Genomic DNA, 21,137 nt, shown 5'->3' with positions numbered 1-21,137 from the left:
GGTTTTTAAACAAGACAGCTGGGTTAGAAAAACAGTCTGAATTCGTTGTGAAATACATTGTGCGATGGCCAGCTTTTGATCCTTGCACTCCCTCAGTGCTCTACCAACCAGAAACTCCAAATTGGCTGCTTAAAATTGACCGCGTGGTCACCCAGATATATATATTTCATCGTGTTAGTGCAGAAATTGCAGCAGCCCCAGATGCCGTGGGGACGGGGAGCAGCTCGTTGCAGCCACGTTTGGAAAAGCTGGTCTGGTTTTGTCACTTGCATTGTGGCCACAGGTACTCAGGCAGCAGAAGAGCCGGTGTAGAAAGGAGGTCTGGGCTGGCAGAAAACAGCTCGTGGGCATTTAAGTGAAGGATATCATAGAACCACCAAGGTTGGGAAAGGCTTCCAAGATCATCCAGTCCAACCGTCCACCTACCACCAATATTTCCCCATTCAACCATGTCCCTTAGAAGCCCAAGTGTCAGCTTTGTGGCTTCAAAGGAGAATATTCTCTTAATTTCTCTAAGATCAGAATGCTTATAAAATCTCACCCTTGAAAACTACAAAGAGGAGGTCAGAACAAATACGGTCTTTGAGCTGCCTTCCAACTTAAGCCATTCTCTGCTTCCATGGAACATCAATTCAAAATGCCAGCAATTCGCAGTTGCCCCGGACAAAGGTGCTCTGCTTAGGCTTGGATTGCTCATTAATGGCATGGCTTCTGCTCTTGGTATGCTGGGGAGTGGTCCAGAGCTGTGTGTTGTCTGCTGGGAGGTGCAGGGGAGCACCCCGATGTCAGTGCCCAAGGGACACTGTGTGGGCAGCCTCGGGATGCAGACTCAGCATCCGGCGGAGGAATTCTCATCACCTCATTATTATTGTTTGACTTGTGACTTCGTTACTGCGTGGTCTGAGTTGCAAGCAGAGCAGAAAAGAAAGGAAAGCAAGGTTTGGGTCCTCTTCCTGTGCCACGGGGAGCCACACTTTGTTGACTGCTGATTAAGAGAGCTTCAAAACCACAGAAGCCCATAACACACAATGGCATTCGTGATCCTACTTGCCGTCCTTAGGTCTATACTCACAGCATTTTAGGACCCGCAGCCCACGAGCCCGTTCCTCCCTTCTGGTGCTTGAGATGGTGTCTCAGAGTGTTGGCAGACACGGCTCCGGCCCTGCTGCGGGCTGCCCCAGAGCAGCAATGCTATTTGCATGCTCCATAGCAACTTTGTGTGTTGGTTCAATTACAAAGGACTCTAGAAACACACTCCATCTGGTTTTCCAACCCCAGATGCGACCACCCCAAAGAGTGATCTAATTCTTCTGTATTTAGACTTGAAAACTTCTCACCAGTTGGTGGTGCGGGAAATCAAATGAGAGTCCTTAGGAGCAATAAGATCCACATGCTGCCCTAATTGCACATGGAGCTACACCGCTGCTCTTGCTCGAGCGTATTAGCAGTGCTGCTCTCAAAGGCGTATTGTTAGGTGAGGGGAAAGCCCACAAATCTTCATTTGAGTAATAATTCAATGCGTTCCAATAATTAGCTGCTCATGATAGGGGCCCCTCGGTGTCTGCTGTGGGATGTTGTGTGGTGTGATGCATTCTGTGGGGGGAGGCAGGCAGGTCGGTGTGGGCTGGAGGTACGTCCTTCAGCATTGGCTGCAATGATTAGAGCAGGCCCTGCTTCTTGCTGCTGGTTGTTTCCAGTCAAGGTTTCCTGTGGGAGCCTCAAAGGAAGCGTGGTGGGGTTGGCGGCCGTGGGCCGTCCCCTGCTCTCACCTCCATGGGGCTGTGATGCACAACCATGTGTTTAGGGTGGCTGTCCTCAGGGCTGTCCCGAAGGTACACGTGGCCCCGGGAGTCCCGGCTTATGTCAACAAGCCCAGTAGGCACTATTTTAAGCTGCTATGTACCTAACGCTTCCTGTTTTTCAGGAGAAACTTCTTGTTTTCTTGCTTTTATGTTGATGGATTTATTTTAACGGCTTGTTCCTGAAGAAGGGTGTGGGGTTTGTTTTTCCCCCCAGCTCTCCTGAAGCATTGCGGGTTGGTGGCCCATGGGGCAGGAGGACTCCCTGGTGGTGGGCTGCCCTTGGTGCTCAGCCTGGGCACCGGGGCTGCCTGTGGTCCTGGGGGCAGCGAGGGGTCGTGCTGCAGGTAGGCAGCCGCCCTGAAGAGAGCTGTGAGGGTTCTGAGCTTTCGTTAATGCTAAGCTATGCCATGTGTGGTTCTCTTTCGAGGAGTGTTGGCCTAACCGGTAAGGACAAAGTAAATAGCATTCATTTCCTGCTGACCTTTTAACACCGACAGATGTTTTCTCTTACAAGTACCATAGGCCACTTCAGTCACTGACCTCATCAAGTGAGCTGCTGCCATTTTCTTACTCGGCAGTAGTCTCTAGTGCTGCTTTTTTAACCCATTTTGCTGAGGCCCGCCTGCAGAAGGGGGGTCTCCCGCCATGGTCAGAACCTATGCACCATTTGATATCTTTGGCTTTTTTGACTCTGGATGAACCAACCACATCCTCCTCCTTTTTGTCCTCCGTGGAGGATGGCAGATGTTTCCTCTGATGGGCTCCATCGGGCTGTCTGAGGGAAATGAGTTTCCCTTTGTGATATTTTCCCTAGCAGTCCTCTCACAGGTTGGACTTGCAGTCCCACGGCTGGAGCAGTAAGTCCGTCGGCCTTGTCTGTGTTTGCAGTTGTTGAGGCAAATGAATGGGGTCCTGAATCACCTTCAGGCTCAAAAAATGAACGGGTTGCCATGCCAGCGCTGAGGCTTCCACTAGTAACATTCCCATCAGTGCTGATTGCAGAACTGGTGCCTGCTTCTCTGCAGCCCCTTGGGTCTTTATCCTGCCCAAAGAGTTATGAAGATCTCAGTCCCATCCCCAGGCTGCCCTGCTGGGAGATCATCTGGGTGTTGCTTTTTTTGCCACGCAATCTTCCCTCCTGCATCTTCAGATCTGCTGCTGCAGATGGTGCTGGGTGGGAATCTGTGCAGGAACTGATGCTGTTGGGGAAGCAAATGTGGTAGTAGTGAGCAGTAAAGCTTGCTCATTCCTGCTGCCTCTTAATTTGCTTTTGGCCAAGGGATGTTCAAGTCTGAGCATGACTTGTGTGTCTAAGACTGTCAGAGATGCTGAGTTCATCCAGGAGTCAGCTGAGGGAAGTTTCTCTGCTGTCGGTCCTGGCCAGAACCTGCCTTCTTCTTCCAGTCCTGCTGTTCCTGAGATAGCGGCATTCAGTTTGAAGCCTTCACTGAAATCAGGTTGATGGAGATCCCCAGGTTGCCTCTTTGTGTCCTGTCTTCATTTCAGTGGGTCCCCATACGTATTTAGCTCAGAAGTTCTACTTCGTGAGTTGTGATTTCCATCCTGAGCGTTGGGTTTCTGCGGGTCAAATAAGGAGAAAAGAAAAACCGTGGCTCAGATTCCCCTTTTCCTATTTAATTAAAAAGAGAAGTATGCAGAATCTTAAAAATTCCTGAGCATTACTCAAACATTACCAATAGCTTCAGGTTTCAAGCAAAATGACTCACGGGCATTTTTAATACAGGATTGCTCAAAATAGTGTGGAGTATGATTCACGTTAGCAAATCAAGACAACAGAGGCAAGCATAAAGCCTTTAACCTGGCATTTGCCCTTTGTGATGGATATGTTGTAGAAGGGATGGCTGAGCTTTCCTGTCTGCTCATGGTGTCCAGTGGTGTGGGGAACAGCAGGCAGGGCAGGGAGCACCGTCAGCCCTAGCTCAGTCTATCTGGCAGGTTATCTGCTGGGGGCTTCCTGAGCAGGTTGGATAACAGGTTTACATCTCTGAATGGTGGGAATCCTGCCTGCCTCGCGTATTAATTTTTATTGGTCAGTATCATTAGGCTATGCCTAACTGTTGTAAGCAGTCATGAAGATCAAGCTTCAGAGTCTGAGGTAGGGGAAAGCAAAGTTGCAAAGCCTTTCATTCACCAGCATTCAGACTCGAGCTTGTGTCCAGCACTGGGCTGGTCTAAATTTTGTGGTCAGCGTGGCAAGAGAGGTGTCCCGTCTATAGCAGTGTGCTGCCTGGACAGACACTAATAATAAAGAGGAGCCAACTCTTTTGGCTCTACCTGAAAGCGAAGGGGTGTTCACAAAGCACACTTGTAATACAACCCTTGTGAGAAGAATTGTTTAACAAATAGCCAGATAATCCAGTTTGCCTTTTCTGCGGTGTTTTAGTTTGCCCTGCGCTGGCAGTCGGCCTTTCCCAGGTTTAACCTTGCACAGAAGATTTTATCTCGTGAGCCAGCGGAGACGGCTGCCGATTGTGGAAAACATCACCAACTTAGCGAGTGGATTACTGAGCAAAATCGATTCTGTTTGGTACGTTTATAGGCTGGAAGGCAACACAATAGAGTCTGCTTTGCTTCCACGCCAGTGAGAAGGGAGTGCTTCAACCCGTGTTGGAGCCCCTGTTTGTGCCTGAGAGGCACCCGCGTGTTTTGGACCACGTTCATCGCCGACGTAATTCTGATGGCATCGTTCTGGCTGACTGAGCAGGACCTGCAGAAGCGCCTTAGGTATACGTGCTGATGTCTGCTTTGTGGCTGTTTCTACTTACGTGTTCAGGATTCTCTGTGAGCGATGGGAACGGAGACCTTCCCCGTGCTCCTTGCTGCTCCTCGCATTGATGTATGGCGCCTTCCCTCCTGTTTTGTCAAAGTGTCCTCTGCTCCAGAGATAATGCAATTGCTATGCAGTGCTGTGCAAATACTCTTCTGTATTTGTATCTCTTTTCTATTTAATTATACTGTATAAATGTCCTCGGTAAATTTGATAAGTTGGGTGAAGGATATTGATTTTTGAGTCTCTCTTGTGCAGGGCTCCTTGCAGCAGCAGCTGTTCCCCAGGCTTATTTCCTGGGTGAAGGTTCAGCATTGAAGTATTTTCAGGATAACAAAAGAATTTCTCTCCTCTCCCAGTTGAGCTCCTGATTGTGGGAAGAGAAAACATTCATGTTGTGTGGTGCTTTTTTAAGCCTTAGACTCATGTCTGTAAATGCAGGTGGGAAGGGAGGTGGAGGTGCACAACAGACCTGCTGCCTTCATTGCTGTGGGTAAAACCTGCTGTCAGCTCTGGGGAGAAACGAGACAGGGATGCTCTGGGGCTGGGCCAGGCCTGGGGGCAGCAGCGGGGTCCCCACTTCCCCTGCATCAACCACAGTGGTGTAGGGAGGCAGAGCTGGCAAGCACGGGGGTGGGAGGAAAAGGAAGAGTGCATTCAGAGGGTTAAAGCAGGAGGACCAACAGCCTATTTTTAACTGCAGTTTTGAATGTGAAGTGTCACCGATGTTAAAAAAAGCTCGGTGAATAGCAGGGAAGATGTGTGCAATAGTGGGAAGCCAGCTGCAGCTCTTTGAGCCGGCCGCTGCTGTTCGGGGGAGGCTGCGAACACTTGGGTAGTGTTAATGTTTTAATTTTTCTTTTCCCAGCCTGAGGTCTCCCTGCACAAGGGAATTCCTTTAAACCGTGCTTAGCTTTCAGCCTCTTCAGATATTTTTGTTCTTTCAAGAGGAAAGGAAGGGAGAAATGTAGATATTTGTGCACTTCCCTATCGTGCTCGCTCTCTTTTCATTCTCTTGGAACATAAAATGTTTTCCTTTCCCTCTCTTTTTTTTTTTTTTTTTTCCCCTGAAAATTAGACCCTGTTTTTTCTTATGGCTAATTTCCATGTATTCCTCATACAGGATTTCAGCCTTGATCTGCAATGCAAGCCTCTGGCTGTTCTTCCTAAAAGTTTGGTCCCACCGGGACGTTCATTACAAATCCTTATTTTCGGTAGCAACTTGTCTTCTGCAGACATCCCCCCTTGGAGCCAGCTGGGTCAGTGGCTGTGTCACCCCATGTCCCACCCCCAGAACAGGGATGTGGGGCTGCCACGTGTTCTCTGCTCTCTGCACGGACATGGGAGGTTGTGGCTCCGTGGTCCCTCAAGTCAGAGATCTGCAGAGAGATGCATCCCGAGCAGCGGCCGTGTCTGCCCATTGTGTCACTGATCTGAGCATTAAAGGGACCCCAAGTAGGTGTTGCAACAATAAACCATAACAGCTCTATAGGAGCTGTCACAGTTCATTGCATCAATAATCTGTGCATTAAGGAGTCCCGAGCAGGCCCTGGGACACAATGGGCCGTTACGGCTCCAGATGAGGCTGTGTAGATTTAGGTCAATAACCCAAGTGTTGTTAAGTCCCAAAATAGCTGCGACAAAGCAAATTGCCTCCTAAGAAAGATGCGTAGATTATGCAGACCTGTGGTGGTGGCAGAGGATGCTCTGACTTAGAGCTAAAGGTTAGTGGCAGGAGAATTATTTCATTTTATTTATGGCTGTTATCTAAACCTCGCTCCACTCCCTTCGGTCCCTCCTTCCCTCTCCTTTCACCCCTCTGGAAATTAAACCGCGTGAGCGATGCCGTGGGAGCAGCAGAGGTGAGACGTAAAGTAGGGAGGGGAGGATGGCTGGGGGGTCCGAACCCTTCCTTCTCCCAGAGCCACCCCCATCCTCATCTCCAGCGCTGGGCTCTGCATAGCACTGGCAGCTCCCAATGCTGCCCATCACTTCCTCAGCTGAGGCCCTTTTGTGCGCGGGCGGTGAGGAGAGGAGCGCCTCCAGCACAGGAAGGAGGGCCGGCTCGCATTGTGGGAGCATGCCTGAATGGAGACGTGGCCTTGAACTCTTGAACTCTTTTTCTTCTGTGGAGTACAACAACTGCGTACCTGAAAACACACACAGGACTTACTCAGGTGGAAAGCGGTGGTGCAGCGGGAGCAGGTCTCGCGTCGCAGCAAACAGGGTTTCCCACATTTCCATTCGGAGCTGTTCCGTTTGAGATTCCTCTAGCAGTCAGGCAGCAAAAGATGAATTAGCCGAGCTGCTGAAGGTATTACACGTGTTTCCCCCTTCAGAGACTGGGTAGAGCACATTTTCTTTGCTGATAGTAGTGAGTGTTGCAAACAAAACACAGTTTTCCCCTTTGAATATTTCTTTACGCAGAGCATCATCTACATAGAAAAAAAAAAAGAGTGTGTTAAGCAACACGAATAGCTTCAGGCTATTTTGTTTCATGTTGCTAAATAAGTCAATGCAGATGAGGACTTTCTGTGTAAGAGTGACTTGTAAATATAAGCATTTATATTCAAGGATACGCTCATCTATTGCCTCTTCTATTACTTCTTTCATTCAGGAGTCAGACAGAACTCCTTCCTGGAAGATCTTTTGCTCCTTTTGGTAGTCCTGCCCTTGCTGCCGTCACTGCTTTGAGCTTTTAACTTGTTAGCATATTGCGAGTGTGAGTGGTGAGGCACTGGCATGGGGACCGGTTGGATTAATGTCCCTTGAGATGTTCCAGAGCCATGGGGATGTGGCACTGAGGGAAGCAGGCAGTGGGCATGGTGAGGTGAGCTGGGGTTGGTCTTTTCCAGCCTTTGTGATTGATCCAGATATTTAATCAAGTTCTCCACACTGAGGTTGGATGCTCTGAAACCCCAAAATGCAACGGCCACCACCCTCCCAGCCCTGCCTGCTTCTGTCCAGGGAGCAAAGAGTGCTCTGGGCTTGGAGGACTGGCAGTGCAGTGTGGTGATGGGGAATCAGGGAGCTCCACGGGGGGTGTGTGTGTGCAGGAGAAGCATGGAGGCTGGAAGGATGTGGCTCTTGGCCACATGAAGATTTTGGTATGCAGCTCATGCTCAGGAAGTTTGGCCACCCTGATTACAAACATACGTGTGTTTGGAGATGGATGCTGAGATATCTGTCTCTTTCCTAATTCGATTTGTATTTAGATGGAGGGAGGAAAAACACCAGAGCGGGGAAGTGGGTGGCTTCGTGTGGTTTCCTAGCCAGCAGAAGCTGAAAACGACTTAAAGCTCACATTTAGGAGCACGGTGGGATCTAGAAGGAGGCATCAGAAGGTAAGTGGCCTTGCCCTGCCTCTTGGCAGCGGGGAAGTTGTGTTTGCCTTTGTTCAGCTCTGCAGAGGGAAGAGCCCTCCGCTCCAGCTCCGGAGGTGGATAGCCGTGCTGAGACACAGCCTGCAGTTTTTATCCATTAATCATTTTTAGAACATCAGAAAACATCAACTGCTGTGCGTGAGAGCAAAAAGGGATGGATTTACTGTGTTGGAATTAGGGAGGGGAACAAAACCAAACCTTGGTGGCAACAATAGCCGTGCACCAAAGTGTTTGTATAGCCAGGACTTCTTATCGTAGCTAATTCTTCTTCTTTTCCTCTTGTCCTTGCTCTTGCTTGCTCATCTATATACAGCATATGGAAAGGTTGAAAAGTGGCAATTACTAAATGAGAGCAGACTGAAGCGGTTCTCCAGCAGCTCCAGATGGGGGTTAGCAGTGCTGTTCCCAAGCCCCGTGCTTCACTCCGCAGTATGAAATGCCCTCTAACGGCCAAATAACCACATAACTCATCCGGCAATGGGCAAACAGGCTTTTTTACTAGGGGCTTCCAGTCTGGCTGTGCTGATTTTGGTGTGGTACCGAATAACTGCTGGAGTAGAGGAGAGCTTTTGGTTATCGAGATGTAAAAGGCTCACCTCTGTCCCGCAGGTTGGTGAAGTACGAGCAACCTGAAAAGACTGGCAGGACATGGGGTGAGGTTTTGTTTTGCAGCATGGCAGGAACCTTTGGAGACTGTCCGATTGTTTCTGTATCTTTTTCTCTTTTTAACTTGATAAGCTGAAGGCAGTTTCCCAGGCCACGATGTGCCACTATGTGCTGTGGTATCGGAGTGTGTGTTATTAGTGGCAGATACTTAGAAAAACAAGATAAGAGACGCTGAAGGAGGCCCGTGATTAATTAGCAGATGGATTAGGCCCTCTCGAAGCTAAGTGGATAATTCAGGTTCAGCTCCTGGTTATTGCTTTGCCCAGCGCCGGGTCCCTGCAGGCTGTCAGTGTGGGATGGGCAGAGCATCGACCTGCTTCCTGATGGCAGCAGGAGAGGTGACAGCTGTCCTTACAGCAGTGCTGGGTGTTTGTGCTGCAGATGTAGGAGCGAGAGGAGGGCCAGTTCTGGTGGCATCTCCTAGTTGCAGAGCAAGGAGAGAGGTGCTGCAGAGAGCTGCTCCTACCTGCCAGGCTGCATATGCTGGGAGACTTATTCCTTCAAAGCCAAGAGTCCATCGCTGATGTTGAAGTGTAAAATTAAGGAGAAAAAAAAAGAAGTGAAAAATGAAATAGTGAATGAAACAAGCAGCTTTGTTGGCACAGAGCGGGGGTCCTCCCCATGTCTTCAGGGCTCAGAGCAGTGCAGGATCAGGCCCTCTGTGTCATCTTCGAAACATTCTTATTTTAGCCCCGTCTGTATCTTGTTGCATAATGTTTTAAGATGTGATCTCTATCTCTATGCAGCGCGTTTAATTTAGCAGCAGATGTGCAGGCTCATATGCCGTTACGGTACATTTTGTTCACTCATATAATAGTGAGTTCCTCAAAATTGTTACCAGTTCTTCAGCACTCCTACGGCGTGATATCCTCCTCTCTGTACGGTGAAAAGCAGAAGAGCTCTTTATTTCTCCATCTGCAGGTGCTGACGTGGGAGTGTCGGCTCATTGCAGAGCACGCCTGACCTGCTGCATTGCTTCTTTGGGGAAAAGGCAGCAAGCAGTCAGAGGAGGACAAGGCTTCAGCCCTTACATTTCTGGGCACTAAACAAGCAAGGTACCTAGAGAGAAACTGCTTCTTGCCACCCACGGAGGCGTGCAGGCATTCCCATGGAGAGCCCTTAATGCGAAACATCGCTGAACGCTTTGTGGCAGCAGAATCATACTAATAACTAATAAAGGCACTCAAGCTAATTAGCGATGGTTTTGTAGCAAGAGAACGGCCCTGGCTGTTCCGAGGGTGCCGAAAGCTTCACGGCTGAGATTGTTTTCCCACAAACTGGGAAGAATCCTTTTTCTTGATGTCCTGTTTCCCAGGAGATGGCCAAGGGCATTTAATGGAGCAGGAGAAGCCCAAACGTCGGCCACACAGAAACTGCGTGATTCCTCTTCCCAAGTGCATAGGGTGACATCCCTCAGGCATTAAATAATAATAATTATGATAACCTATTAGTTTTCTATCCTTCCCAATGAAAATCTATGTCCTTTTCTCATCACCCGTATAAATGTTTAATCCGTTCTTGGTTCCTGCTGAGCTATTGTGCTTAATGGTACCTTGACACCGTGAGCTCCACGTGTTGTTTTGCTGTTGCTTTTCCAAAGAAAGCATCCACAAGGAGGATCTGGGCAGGGATTGAGTGCTTGGTGTCTGTCTTTCCTGGCATCCTTCTCCTCCCTGTGGCTCTTAGAGCTGGGCATCCCCCTCAAGGATGCACTGCTGGAGCAGGGAGGAAGGATGACTCAGAGTGTCCCTCCTGCATTGTGCCAGCTGCTTTGTCTGTTCCCCACCCCTGCCGTTATCTCTGCCTCCTTTCTTCTCTCCATGTTTCCTTTCTTGCACTGAGCCAGGCTGCCCTGCTGACATCTGAAGCCTTGGGCACAGCCCCACTGCAGTCATGGCCATGGATGGAAGCTTGGGCACTTCACAGCCCTGAGAGCTGCTCCTGCGCTGAAACCTTGGATTGAGTGAGATCCAGCTTTCGGACAGTGGATCTTAATGTAAAGGTAGCAGGGAGAGCTCACCGTGGCTCATTTCAGTGTTACAGGCTATTTGGAATCATAGAACGGCTGAGGTTGGAAGGGATCTTGAAGCCCCTTCGGTTCCATATATCTGGGATTGTCCCTACCTGAGTGCATCACCTTGCACTTGGCCTTGTTGAACCTCACTGGATTGACATGGGGCCACTTGTCAAGCCTGTCAGGGCCTTCTGAATGGGAGTCCCACATTAAAACAAATCTTACCCCTGTTTGTGCAGCGTACACCTGATGTTAAAGCAGCACTCGGTGAGAGGGACCATGAGCGAGGAAATCACCTCTCTAAGACTTCTGTCCAACAGAGCAGTTTAGTTTGGAAAATCACCTTTTCTTTCTCTTCATTTTCCATCGAAAGCAGGAAAAATAAGCCCTGGTCCAGCTCTTCTCTCATTTTCTGGCTCATGGACTGTGGTATTTGACAGGCACTATTAAGAAGCAATCTTAATGTGTTACATCGGGATGAATATTTTTCTCCTAAACCATTGCATTTAAGTACATTGCTTCTTTCAATAACTAACTAACTGCTGGCTATCATCGTGTCCAAGGGTTTTCAGGGAAATTTACATTTTGAAAGACACTGTTGGAGGCTAACATGGACATGCAATTACTGTATGTAAATCACTTCACTTGTTTCCTAATCTCGCTAAAGATGAAGTACAGTTATTCTGTGCGTGCCTCTCTCTCTCGCGTTCCCTTATACGACGAGGTTTTCTTGTCTTTTAATTGCTGGCCGTGATTCCTGTCCTGCCTTGCCTGATTGTGTTTGTTTTATTTCGGAGGACATTTAGCCCTGCGGTCGGTTCCCGGTTGGGTTGGTTGGAGAAATGGCTGAGGGGAGATTGGAGTTGGGAGCGCAGCTAATTGCATCCTTACTGCTGCAAATGGAAGAGCTCTTTTTTTTCTACAGCTCCACGGGAAGGCTGGGAAGCACCCACTCGTTTTGCTTCCTTTCATCCAGCCCTGCCACAGCCAGCTTGTGAGCTCCTGACACAGTTCTAATAAGGCTTTGGAGCTGTGCTTTGCTTGCTGGCCGGTATCTCAGATGCCTGTCATGTAAGGATGGAGCAGTTAGAATCATTAGGAGGGAGCTCGTTCATGGCCACTGTGTTAAGCTGTGCAGGACTCTGCTAATACAAGCAGCGACTTCTGCATTGTTACCAATTCCTTTGTAGGAAGTTTTCTTTCCAGGAGCAATGCAGTGAGTTGAGATGGCTGGAAGAAAACTTCACTAGAAGCGTTTGTCCATCAGGAAATGCACTCTGTCAAAACTACACACCCTTTGCATATCGATTTTGTTTGGGAGACACAGCACAGTCACCCTGGTGAGCGTTTTCAGAACAAAACAGGAACTTTTATTCTTCTGAAGGGAACTTTTTACAACCCGTTGTTTCTCCCTAAAGGTGAGCTGGGTGTTAATAAGCCTTGAAAGCCACGTGTCTCCATCTAACACTGGACATGCTGCCCTTGTGTTAGCTGCACTGACAGCATCATTCCTGTTGTACAAAACGTTTTTGGCTTTTTGCAAGCTTCTGCCTCCAGAATGGAAGTTTTCTGCTTCTTTTAAAGTGTGGCATTCATTATTAATGGCGGTGGGAACCGTGCTCTTTAGCATCCCTGTGTTTTAAAAAAGAAAATCAATTAATTATTGCTATAAATCTCAGAGATTACGCTGCAGTTGTGCTGCTGGGAAATTGGCCATTAACTACCAGGAAATCGCCCATCTTCCCTGAGTCAGAATTCAGTTGTACCAACACAACCGTTTTCCTTTTATAAATTAACTATCGATGCGATGCATAATTGATAACCATTTATAATAATGACAATCATCTCCATGAAATTGTCATCTCGCTCTGCAGCAGCTTCGTTAGAGCCCTCACCCCGACATGCACAGCCCAGCCCATGGGTTGGTTAACCCAGAGGCTTTCGCTTGCTCAGTGCAGGAGCTGCTGCAGAGGGATAAACCCACCGAGGGGACTGTGTGACTGTGCTGCAGGGATGAGATGAGTGCTGCTGGTTGTGCTCTGCAGAGGAGGAAGCAGGAGCCAATGTTTCCAATGAGAACATCCTTTGACTTAGCTGCATGCAGAGCAGCCGGGGCTTGCAGCTGGGTGCAGATGGCCACTTGGGAAAGGATTTCTCACTCCTCGTGCCCGTCTTCCCTTTCCTATTCTGTCCTGGTAAGGCCTTTGTTTCCACTAGTTCTGCTCTTTTGGCAATGTGAAATGGACTTAAAAGGGTGGTGCTGGAGGCAGGATGCATCCCTGGAGGGCTTATAGTTCATATCTGGGAACCTGTCTGCTTAAAACACTTGAGAGGATAGCTCAGTATTGAGTTGCTGGCTGTATAATGTAAGTCAGTAAATGATCAGCGCGCGCCGTGTTGGGCTGTTGGAATTCAGCTGTCAGCATGAAGTCTCTTCACCTTATGTCTTCATTCATTGACATGACTGTAGAAGTTCTGTGAAAGGCTCAGCCCTGAGCCTTGCAATGCAGCTGCTGGGGCACATGCTGTGCTGGCACCTTCAGGACCACAGCCTGAGCCCAGCTTCAGGCACTGGGAACCTTCTGTAGGAGCCAAAGCAACCCAGCTGTGCTAAGAGGTTCGGGTTCTTCCTCCGTGTTAATCACAGTGCAGAAGACCCTGCAGCTGTTGTCCCTTTGTGAGGCATTTCTTGCAAATGTCAGGGTGCGCGGATTACCTTATTTCATTGCATTTAAGTGTGTGCTCAGTAGAAAGTGTAAAAGTCAGGCCACAGAAGCAGCTGGAACTTGCATCAAGGTCTAGTTGCAAAGTCAGGGGCCATTGATGATTTGTGCTGGGCCGGGCTGTGTGTTTGTCTGTGTGTGTGAAAGCACTGGCAGAGCAAAAGCTGCTTTCCTTTTTTTTGTGTACTCTCTAATAATCTTTCGGTATCTGTGAGGCTACAAAATAGCTTAATGGATTTTGTCTGCTAGGAATAGATTTTTAAGGCAGAAATAAAACTCGGGAGGCCAGGCAGCGCTTTTGCAATTCTCTTGTACAATGCTGGGTTTTCAGATCCCAGGGAAGATAAAGGGGCTGCACACTTGGTTGGTGGTGTAGGATCTGGAAGGACGCAGGGCTGGAAGTGCTAAACCCACAGGCTTGGCTGCAGAAAGCCTGCTGAGCTGGGTGGGTTGGAAATCCTATTTACCAGCTCCTCTCCTCTTGACAGGATCGATACTGGCGGTATGCATGCCGACTCCTGTGAGTTTTCCTGAGTTCCCGGGGGACTGCTTTGCTTTTTGAATCAGAAAGTTGGAAACTACCATCAAGAATGGCACTTGTAGATAAACACAAAGTCAAGCGACAGCGACTGGACAGAATTTGTGAAGGTAAGAGGATATTCCAGCATTTCTGTGACAGACTGTTAAGGTAGAATTACCTCACTTGTTGTTTTACAGCCCTCAGAAACTGAGATCTGGGTCCATGGCTAGGTCTCCCATCTCCTGGGTTGGCACAAACTACAGTTGTATTGGTGTTGAAGTATTGGTAAGGGACACACTGGTTCCACTCATTCCTCCCCACAGTCCAGCTCACAGACTGTTTAATTCCCAGTGTCATGTCCCTCACTGCTGGCATGTGCTGCCCTTGGGTAAAGCTCAGAGTCATCCACTCCCACACAGCCACCACTCTCCTTCTTAAGGTATGGCAAGGCAAAGATGTGGTTGTCTCACAGCTGGTTCATGGATATGGAAGTTGACCATGTCTCGTAACAATGAACATCTTCTGAAAATGGATGGAAATTGGTAAATAGTTCTTGAAGTATATTGGAGCTGAAACTTGATGATCCTTGAGGTCCCTTCCAACCCAAGCCGTTCTATATTTCATACAGTTTGGAACCAATTGTTAGAATGGCCTTTGTTTTGTTGGCGTGTGATGATAAGACAGATTTGCTGTAAGTTGTTCTTTATTCATCGTGTGTTACAGTGGCACAGCTGACTCTTACCTTCTATTTATTCCATTTTCCAGCAGAAGAAGTCTGTAGCTAACCTTTTCCTATTCTAGCTCACATGAAGTTACTTATGATGGAAGTCAAGTGATGGCAAGCAACCTCTGGCTTTCAGGTGTACACTCTGATACTTCTCTTATGCAAACTGACACTCATGGAAGCTTTACCATCAGTAGCAAAAGCTGAGCAGAGTATTATTTTAGGGAAAATATCATAAGTCGCATCTCTTAAAGAGCTCCAGTTTTTTATCTGCTCTTAAGATGAACAGCGGCCTGCAGGGTAACAGTTTGCTGTACTACTTGAATGCCAACCGAGTGACATAGGTTTTGCTCTTGGATGAAAGTGCAGAGCTCACGTGGGAGCTGTACTCCACCCATTAAAGCAGAGCGTGTGGGGTTTGTGGAGCCTCCAGGGAGCCTAAAAAGCTGAGCATTGGGACAAGGTGTGTTATGGATGGATATCTGTGTTACATATTGCTTGCTCCAGCATGCCAGAGCTGCTGCTCTCCACATGTCACGAGTTGTTTAGCTTTAGATCAGGGTGAGCCCCATGAACACACTGAGTATTGCCCAGAAAGTGGCAGCATCGGTGGGGAGCTGAATGCTGAGCTGAGAGAACAGCTGACAGGAACAGAAAATCAGCTCTTTGTTTAACCGTGTCATACAAAAAGGTGGAGAAGCAACCCTGCCTCTTTGTTTAATCAACCCATCCCAAATGGGATTTGCATGTGAGCAGCACTGTGTCCCTGGGCAGGATATGAAACCCTATAGATTTTGGAAGGGTGAAAGCAAAGCAGAAAGAGGTGAGAAGCCAGGAAGGGGTATCCAAAGCGTGCTGCAGAGTGGAGCCGCATACTTCTCCTTTTGAATGTCATAAACACTCAGGTGTAGTACAGTATCTCATCTTCAAAACTGACTTTGAACTCAACTTAAAAGAGTTGTGTCAGCTGAGCCTGGATGTTCAAAAGCTGCCTTCCCGGTTTGATGTTTACTATCAGATCGAGTTGCTGAGTGTACAAGAAATTCAAAAGGATTGTATGACAAACCTGCTAACAGAGCTTTAGATGTGATTGAAGTTTAGATTATTTTCCTCTGATATACGAGCTTTCTTCTTCGTTCTCGGTCAGAAGATATTCTTTCTTAATCTGTGAACGTGCACAAGACGTAACTATTTAAAGTACACTTTGTCATTTGCCAGCTGTGTTGTGATTTGATTTGAGGGGTGGGATTCATGTTGTAAGACACTTGTATTTATAAGCAACAGATCATGACCGTGTGCTGTAAGCAGCATTATAAAAGCTACCTTGAAAAATGCAGAGAGCATGGGATTGCACTTAACACCAGGCTCATAGGACTGCGATATTCCATACTGACATCTCCGATGGCTATTTTTCATTATAGTCACCTACTTGGATTATAGCATAGGAAAGCACAGAGGAGTGGATGTTCCAGCTGCTGAAACAACACCTTGAAACAACAAGCTTTTGTCTTGAAAGGCACACAGAGCACATGGTGAAATACGCTGAGAAATTAGGCAGCTGTTGTCCACAAAAGTCACTTGAAGGGTTCCTGTTGGGTTGGTGGCTGCACTTGATGGTCGCTCTGTTCAAGGAGTAGTACTTAGTGCCCCAGGTCTGTGCCGTGCTGCACAACCTGCCGCTGAGCAATGGTTCTTAACAGGGGGCTGCTGGAAACATAACAGGCACATGTTGAGGGAAATAGCTTACAAACTGCCACGGTACTAAAAGAGCGTTGTAAGAAGCTGCAGTGTTTCTGTGTCTCTGTTAAATGCGCATCTGGCATGGAAAAGTAATCCAAGCTGTGCAAAGGGTGGTGGTATCTTTGAAAATGCCTTTATGTGCAGGTTTATGAGTCTTCCAGGAAGTAAGGGAGTTTGGTCTTGTTGCATTACAAAGTGCCTCCGTGCTTTTTATGTTACGAGGTCTTTATATGACAGAGCTCCCTTTCCTGCTAAGCAGGCTGTTTCCAAGGGGTGAGCTCTGCACCAGGTAACAGGCTTTGCTCTCGAGAAAGCTACAGTTGGGATAGTGGTACATACTTAAGGGGATAAATAAATATTAGGGCCACAGCCTGCAATAACGCCATTTGGAGCAGCCTGCTCGGAATTAAATGTGTTTGTGGTGCCCATCCGAACGAAGCGAAGCCTTGGCTTATCCGCTTCTTTCTTTTCTGGTTGTCCCAGAGAGTTTGGGTGCCGATGCCATAATTGGATCCATGTGGGTGGAAAGATGGATCCAGTGCAGGGCTGGGGATACGGAAAATAATGTGCGGAGCGGTTTACAGAGTTCCTGTTTGTGGCATCGTGGCTGATTACGTAGCGAGTCCAAATATGCCTTAGAGGTGGAGCTGCTGCTGCTGTATCTAGTTAGAGTTGTCCAGCATCCCTTAGTTCAATTCTCTTCCCATTCGCTTGTAATTTTGACACTTTTTTTTTTTTTACATTTGTTTGTGCTGAATTTTTCCATTTCATGATGAGTTTTGTTTTTTTTTTTTACCTCGGGGTGAATTTAAAAAAGAAAGTTCCAGCAAAAAACTCTTGAGCTGCATCTAAGCGGGAGATGGTGAGGAATGTTGGTTTTGCTGTGTTGGAAACAAAGCAGAGCCCCCAGCGTGCAGCGTGGAAGCCACAGTGCCTTCCTGCTCTGCTTGGGAAAAAAGAGCCTAAATTGTGCAGCGGGGTGGCTGTGGTGCCAGGAGCGTGCCTGCTATTGTTCCCAAATCTGGGGCTATTTCTTGGCCTTTGGATGCAGTGAAGCTCACACATGTCCTCGTTGGGTGGACACTTGAGTGTGCTGCCATTGTGGAGGACTCCTCTGCATCCCCTTAGTGGTGCTTTGGGTACTCAACAGGGACAAGGCAGTAGTGGTGGCACAGCCGGGATGCTGATGGCAGTGTCTTGTCTCTGTGTAAAGCTCAGGTTTCCCAACCCCACTGAATTCCTCTCCGATGATCCCCAGTGCTGCCTCTGCTCCATAGCGTTGCAGCCATGCTGCCCTGCTGCCTGCAGCTCCGGTGCCATGAAATTTTAATGCTTGGCTTTATAGGTTAAAGTTTGCGCTGACATTTCTAAGTCAACCTTTCAACACAGACCCAGAAAGTGGAAGCCCTGAGATGAGCAAGAAACAAAGAGGGAAAATAACAGCAAGGCCAAGTGAACCCAGGCATTTCCTGATGGGGTTCTCACTTTAGGATTTGTTGTTATCTAACGGGGAATGTTGTTATCTAATGGCTGAATTCCAGCAGTCTTGTTTCCCACCTTAGTATTTTGTTAACATGGCACCATGTAGGAAATAGCCAGTGATTAGGAACTGTGATACATATAATGCCATAAAGTTGAATCGTTTCAGTGCTTGGCATCCCTGTTCCAGAGCACTGCCTATCTACAGGTCTGGACAGTGACTGGGCAAACTGGAAAGCGGCTTGCTGTCTGGATAATGTGACTGTGGCCAAAATGAGTATGCTTGATATTTGGGTGGAGGAATTTTCTTCCATTCTTGGAAATCTGAATGCCAAGTAGCATCTGATAATACTTATTTTTACGGCTTAGGAATAGAATCCTATTATCTCAGGAAATTCTTATCACCACTAGTCATTTGATGAGAAACAATGAGTTAAAGATGATATCAAACGTGGAAGAAACTGCTTGTCCTGAGTAAAACTGACATATTTAGAACAAATACAGACCTTTATTTTTGTCTGGTGGGTTTGGCTTTCTTTGTTCCATGATTATAAAACACAGTACCAGGATTTCCCTCCCATATATAAAGCTTTTCATGGATTTTTTGTTTCAAGTTTCCACCTCAAAGCACATAAACCATCGGGCTCGTGAGGAAGGCTTGCTTGCCACATTCTGCCTAGAGAAAAGAAGTTGGTTTGTCAGATGCTCTGCCATTGCACTCCGTGCTGATTTGATTCCTCTGAAGTTCCGTTTGGCTGCTCTTCACTCCTCACCAAGAGCGTCCATATGAAGTCCATCAGCCTTTAGGCATTGGGAAGTGTGTCATTCAGCATTGTTCTTAGCTACCCATTCGTTAATATTAGTATCTGTTACAATTTTAAGATGTTTTTTTTTTTCCCTTTTAATTAAACAACCCTATGGGTGAAGAGAATCTTAGCAGCCTCAGTGGATTCACAGACGTTATACAGACTTATTGGCATTCCTCCATGATTTTCAACTCTTTTGCTGGGCTGCATCAACAATTTGCTCTATGTGTGAATGGGCATTTTCAAGGCTGTGGCATATCTCCTATTTCCCAGGAGGCTGTTGTCCTTACAGCAGTGAGGCGTGGGCTGCTCGAGTAGTTTTGCAGCTTCGTGTAGATTTTTTTTTCTCTCTGCATTCACTTCTGTGCAGTCTATCTCCAGTGACACGCCACAGGGGGATACGCATGACAAGATGTAGGACTTGAGCCAGATATGAAACCAGCCTGACAAAATCCCCCGGGCAACTGGTAGAGAGTAAGACACATTTAGATAAGGTTACAGGAAGAAAAAAAATCATGAATTTGGTGTGCAACCTCTTTGTAATAGATACGTGACTCAAGCTGTTGTAAGATGTAGAGCTCCCCTTTCCTGTGACTTGAGCGCTATGTGCACATAGGTAAGGAAAAGTAGTTCTGCTGTGTTGTCCTTGCATTTAAGCCCACATTTACAACAGTTTAAAATGCATCTAACTCTTAAGCCCACCTTGTATTTTTCCATTTTCTCCAGCCTTAAGACAAGGGTCCGTGTAACAATCTTTCTGACTTCATGTCATTAATTAAGAAACAATTACAGCTGATGACTTCAATACCGTCAACTTAATTTCATCCTTACCGCATTTCCCATTTAAATTAACTGGTTTATGGATTAACACATTGTCATCATATCTGGCCTTTTTCTCTTACTCTAAATCATCCTCCTTGTCTGGAGATTACTCAGAGAGATGGCAGTATCTCTGGACTATGTGAGGAGATGCGCAGTAAAGGTGCTGTGAGAGGGGCAGCCCTATTGCTGTGTTTGGGAGTGCTGCTGAAGCCAAGACAGGCTGGAAGTTGGCTGCTTCACCTTTCCAGATATGTGATGGGAAAGGAGCAGTCCTCAAGGCCAGATGAGAATGGGACGGATTTTCCTCCCAAACACCAGGAAAGACTCATATCTGTCTCCTGAGGATTGACGACGTCTGGATCCAGACCAAATCTCTAGGTTTGATACTGACTCTACTGACTATTTACCAGCAAATATTTTGACAGGAGTGGGACATCTGGCTATATAGTAAAATAAAGCTGCAGAGAAATGCATTACACAACTTTTCTTTTATATTTTTTTGCTATCCACAAACAGATGTAGTGGATCTCTGCCAAAACAGTGAAGGTTTTCATTATGTGTGTCATATCTGAGTGCTTTCTTCAGAGAGCAAGTTTTCTAGAGTTGGTTGTGCATTTTTTGCTTTGCCTTAAGCTTAAATGGCATTGATAAGTTCTTAATAACACTTTCATGTAGCTCGCTAGTTTAGCACCATTAACTTGTATCTTTAGGTCGTCTTTTACACTCTCTACTGCCACCTAGCACCTCAAAGCTTACTAATGAATAGCTTTGGTTCACAGAGTAGTGGATGGTTACAGCTTGGCCTCTGTTTTGGGGAGAAAATAGTGTCTCTGTCTGCCTATGTTGACAGCTTTTGGACTGAATCAGCCAGTCAGCCAAAGCAAGAGGAGTGGGGCTGCCAGCTTCAGCCTTGGGGTCATCCCTGCCATGCAGGAGCTGTCCCTATGGAGAGCTGGGGTGTGCAAGGATGGGCCCTCCACAGTGGAATCTTTCACTATTGCAATGTCATAATAAAATATGCTAATCTTTAATAATGATAATGATAATAATAATTTTAAGACAAAATAATGCACGTAAATACGTAAATGCACACACACACACACACACACACATATATATATACACATATTTAATTGTGTTGAGTCTGCAAGGAAGGTACATGTTTCAAGCTCTTGGCATCATCAGGGAAAGTAAGGCAGGAAGGCAGCCTGCACTCCAGCCTGTTTATCTCCTCAGGACCGTGTTACAACCTAGTAATTAATTATTTTTTATGCAAAGCCCAGACATGCATGGCAGAGTTCAGAATTACAATATATATCCATTTAACAATGGATTTCTCTGCTGCTTTCTGGGACAGATATAATTCCCGTGCTTTTCATTACATGTGCTATTTAAATCTTGATCCCAAATTCTTATTAAAAATGATGAATTTTGACCTAGAGGTCTGATACGTAGTTTTGGAGACAAGGTGCTTGATGTGATTTCCAGGGGATTATTTTGAAGAGCATTCCTAGATTAGATCTTCACAAATTGTTGAGCGATGCGCCCAATGAACCCTGTCTGCTGGCTTTTCGACAGCATCCAGATTGATTTTAGGTTTGTAGTCCTTGGCAGAGTGCAGTTGCATGGTATAGAGATACAGCTGATGTATTTATTATCTCTTGGTTGAA

The 21,137-nt window shown here is 47.0% G+C and overlaps 1 protein-coding gene across 3 annotated transcripts in view; it reads left to right on the top strand.

Annotated features, from left to right (window-relative positions):
• The window catches only part of CTBP2 (C-terminal binding protein 2), a 92,615-nt gene that overhangs the window by 37,179 nt on the left and 34,299 nt on the right, over positions 1 to 21,137 (top strand). Inside the window, exons 1-2 of one of the 3 annotated variants that reach the window (XM_072339452.1) lie at positions 4,461 to 4,547; positions 13,865 to 14,024. In XM_072339452.1, the coding sequence (XP_072195553.1) occupies positions 13,967 to 14,024 (58 nt within the window). In that variant the 5' untranslated portion in view covers positions 4,461 to 4,547; positions 13,865 to 13,966. Of the gene's footprint in view, positions 1 to 4,460; positions 4,548 to 7,832; positions 7,935 to 13,864; positions 14,025 to 21,137 lie in introns of those variants that run through there. The other 2 variants (XM_072339451.1, XM_072339450.1) reach the window with 2 other exon arrangements.

Source organism: Excalfactoria chinensis, chromosome 6 (assembly GCF_039878825.1).
Source record: "Excalfactoria chinensis isolate bCotChi1 chromosome 6, bCotChi1.hap2, whole genome shotgun sequence".
In the NCBI taxonomy this organism is placed as follows: Eukaryota; Metazoa; Chordata; class Aves; order Galliformes; family Phasianidae; genus Excalfactoria; species Excalfactoria chinensis.
This window is presented reverse-complemented; position numbering and strand designations above follow the sequence as displayed.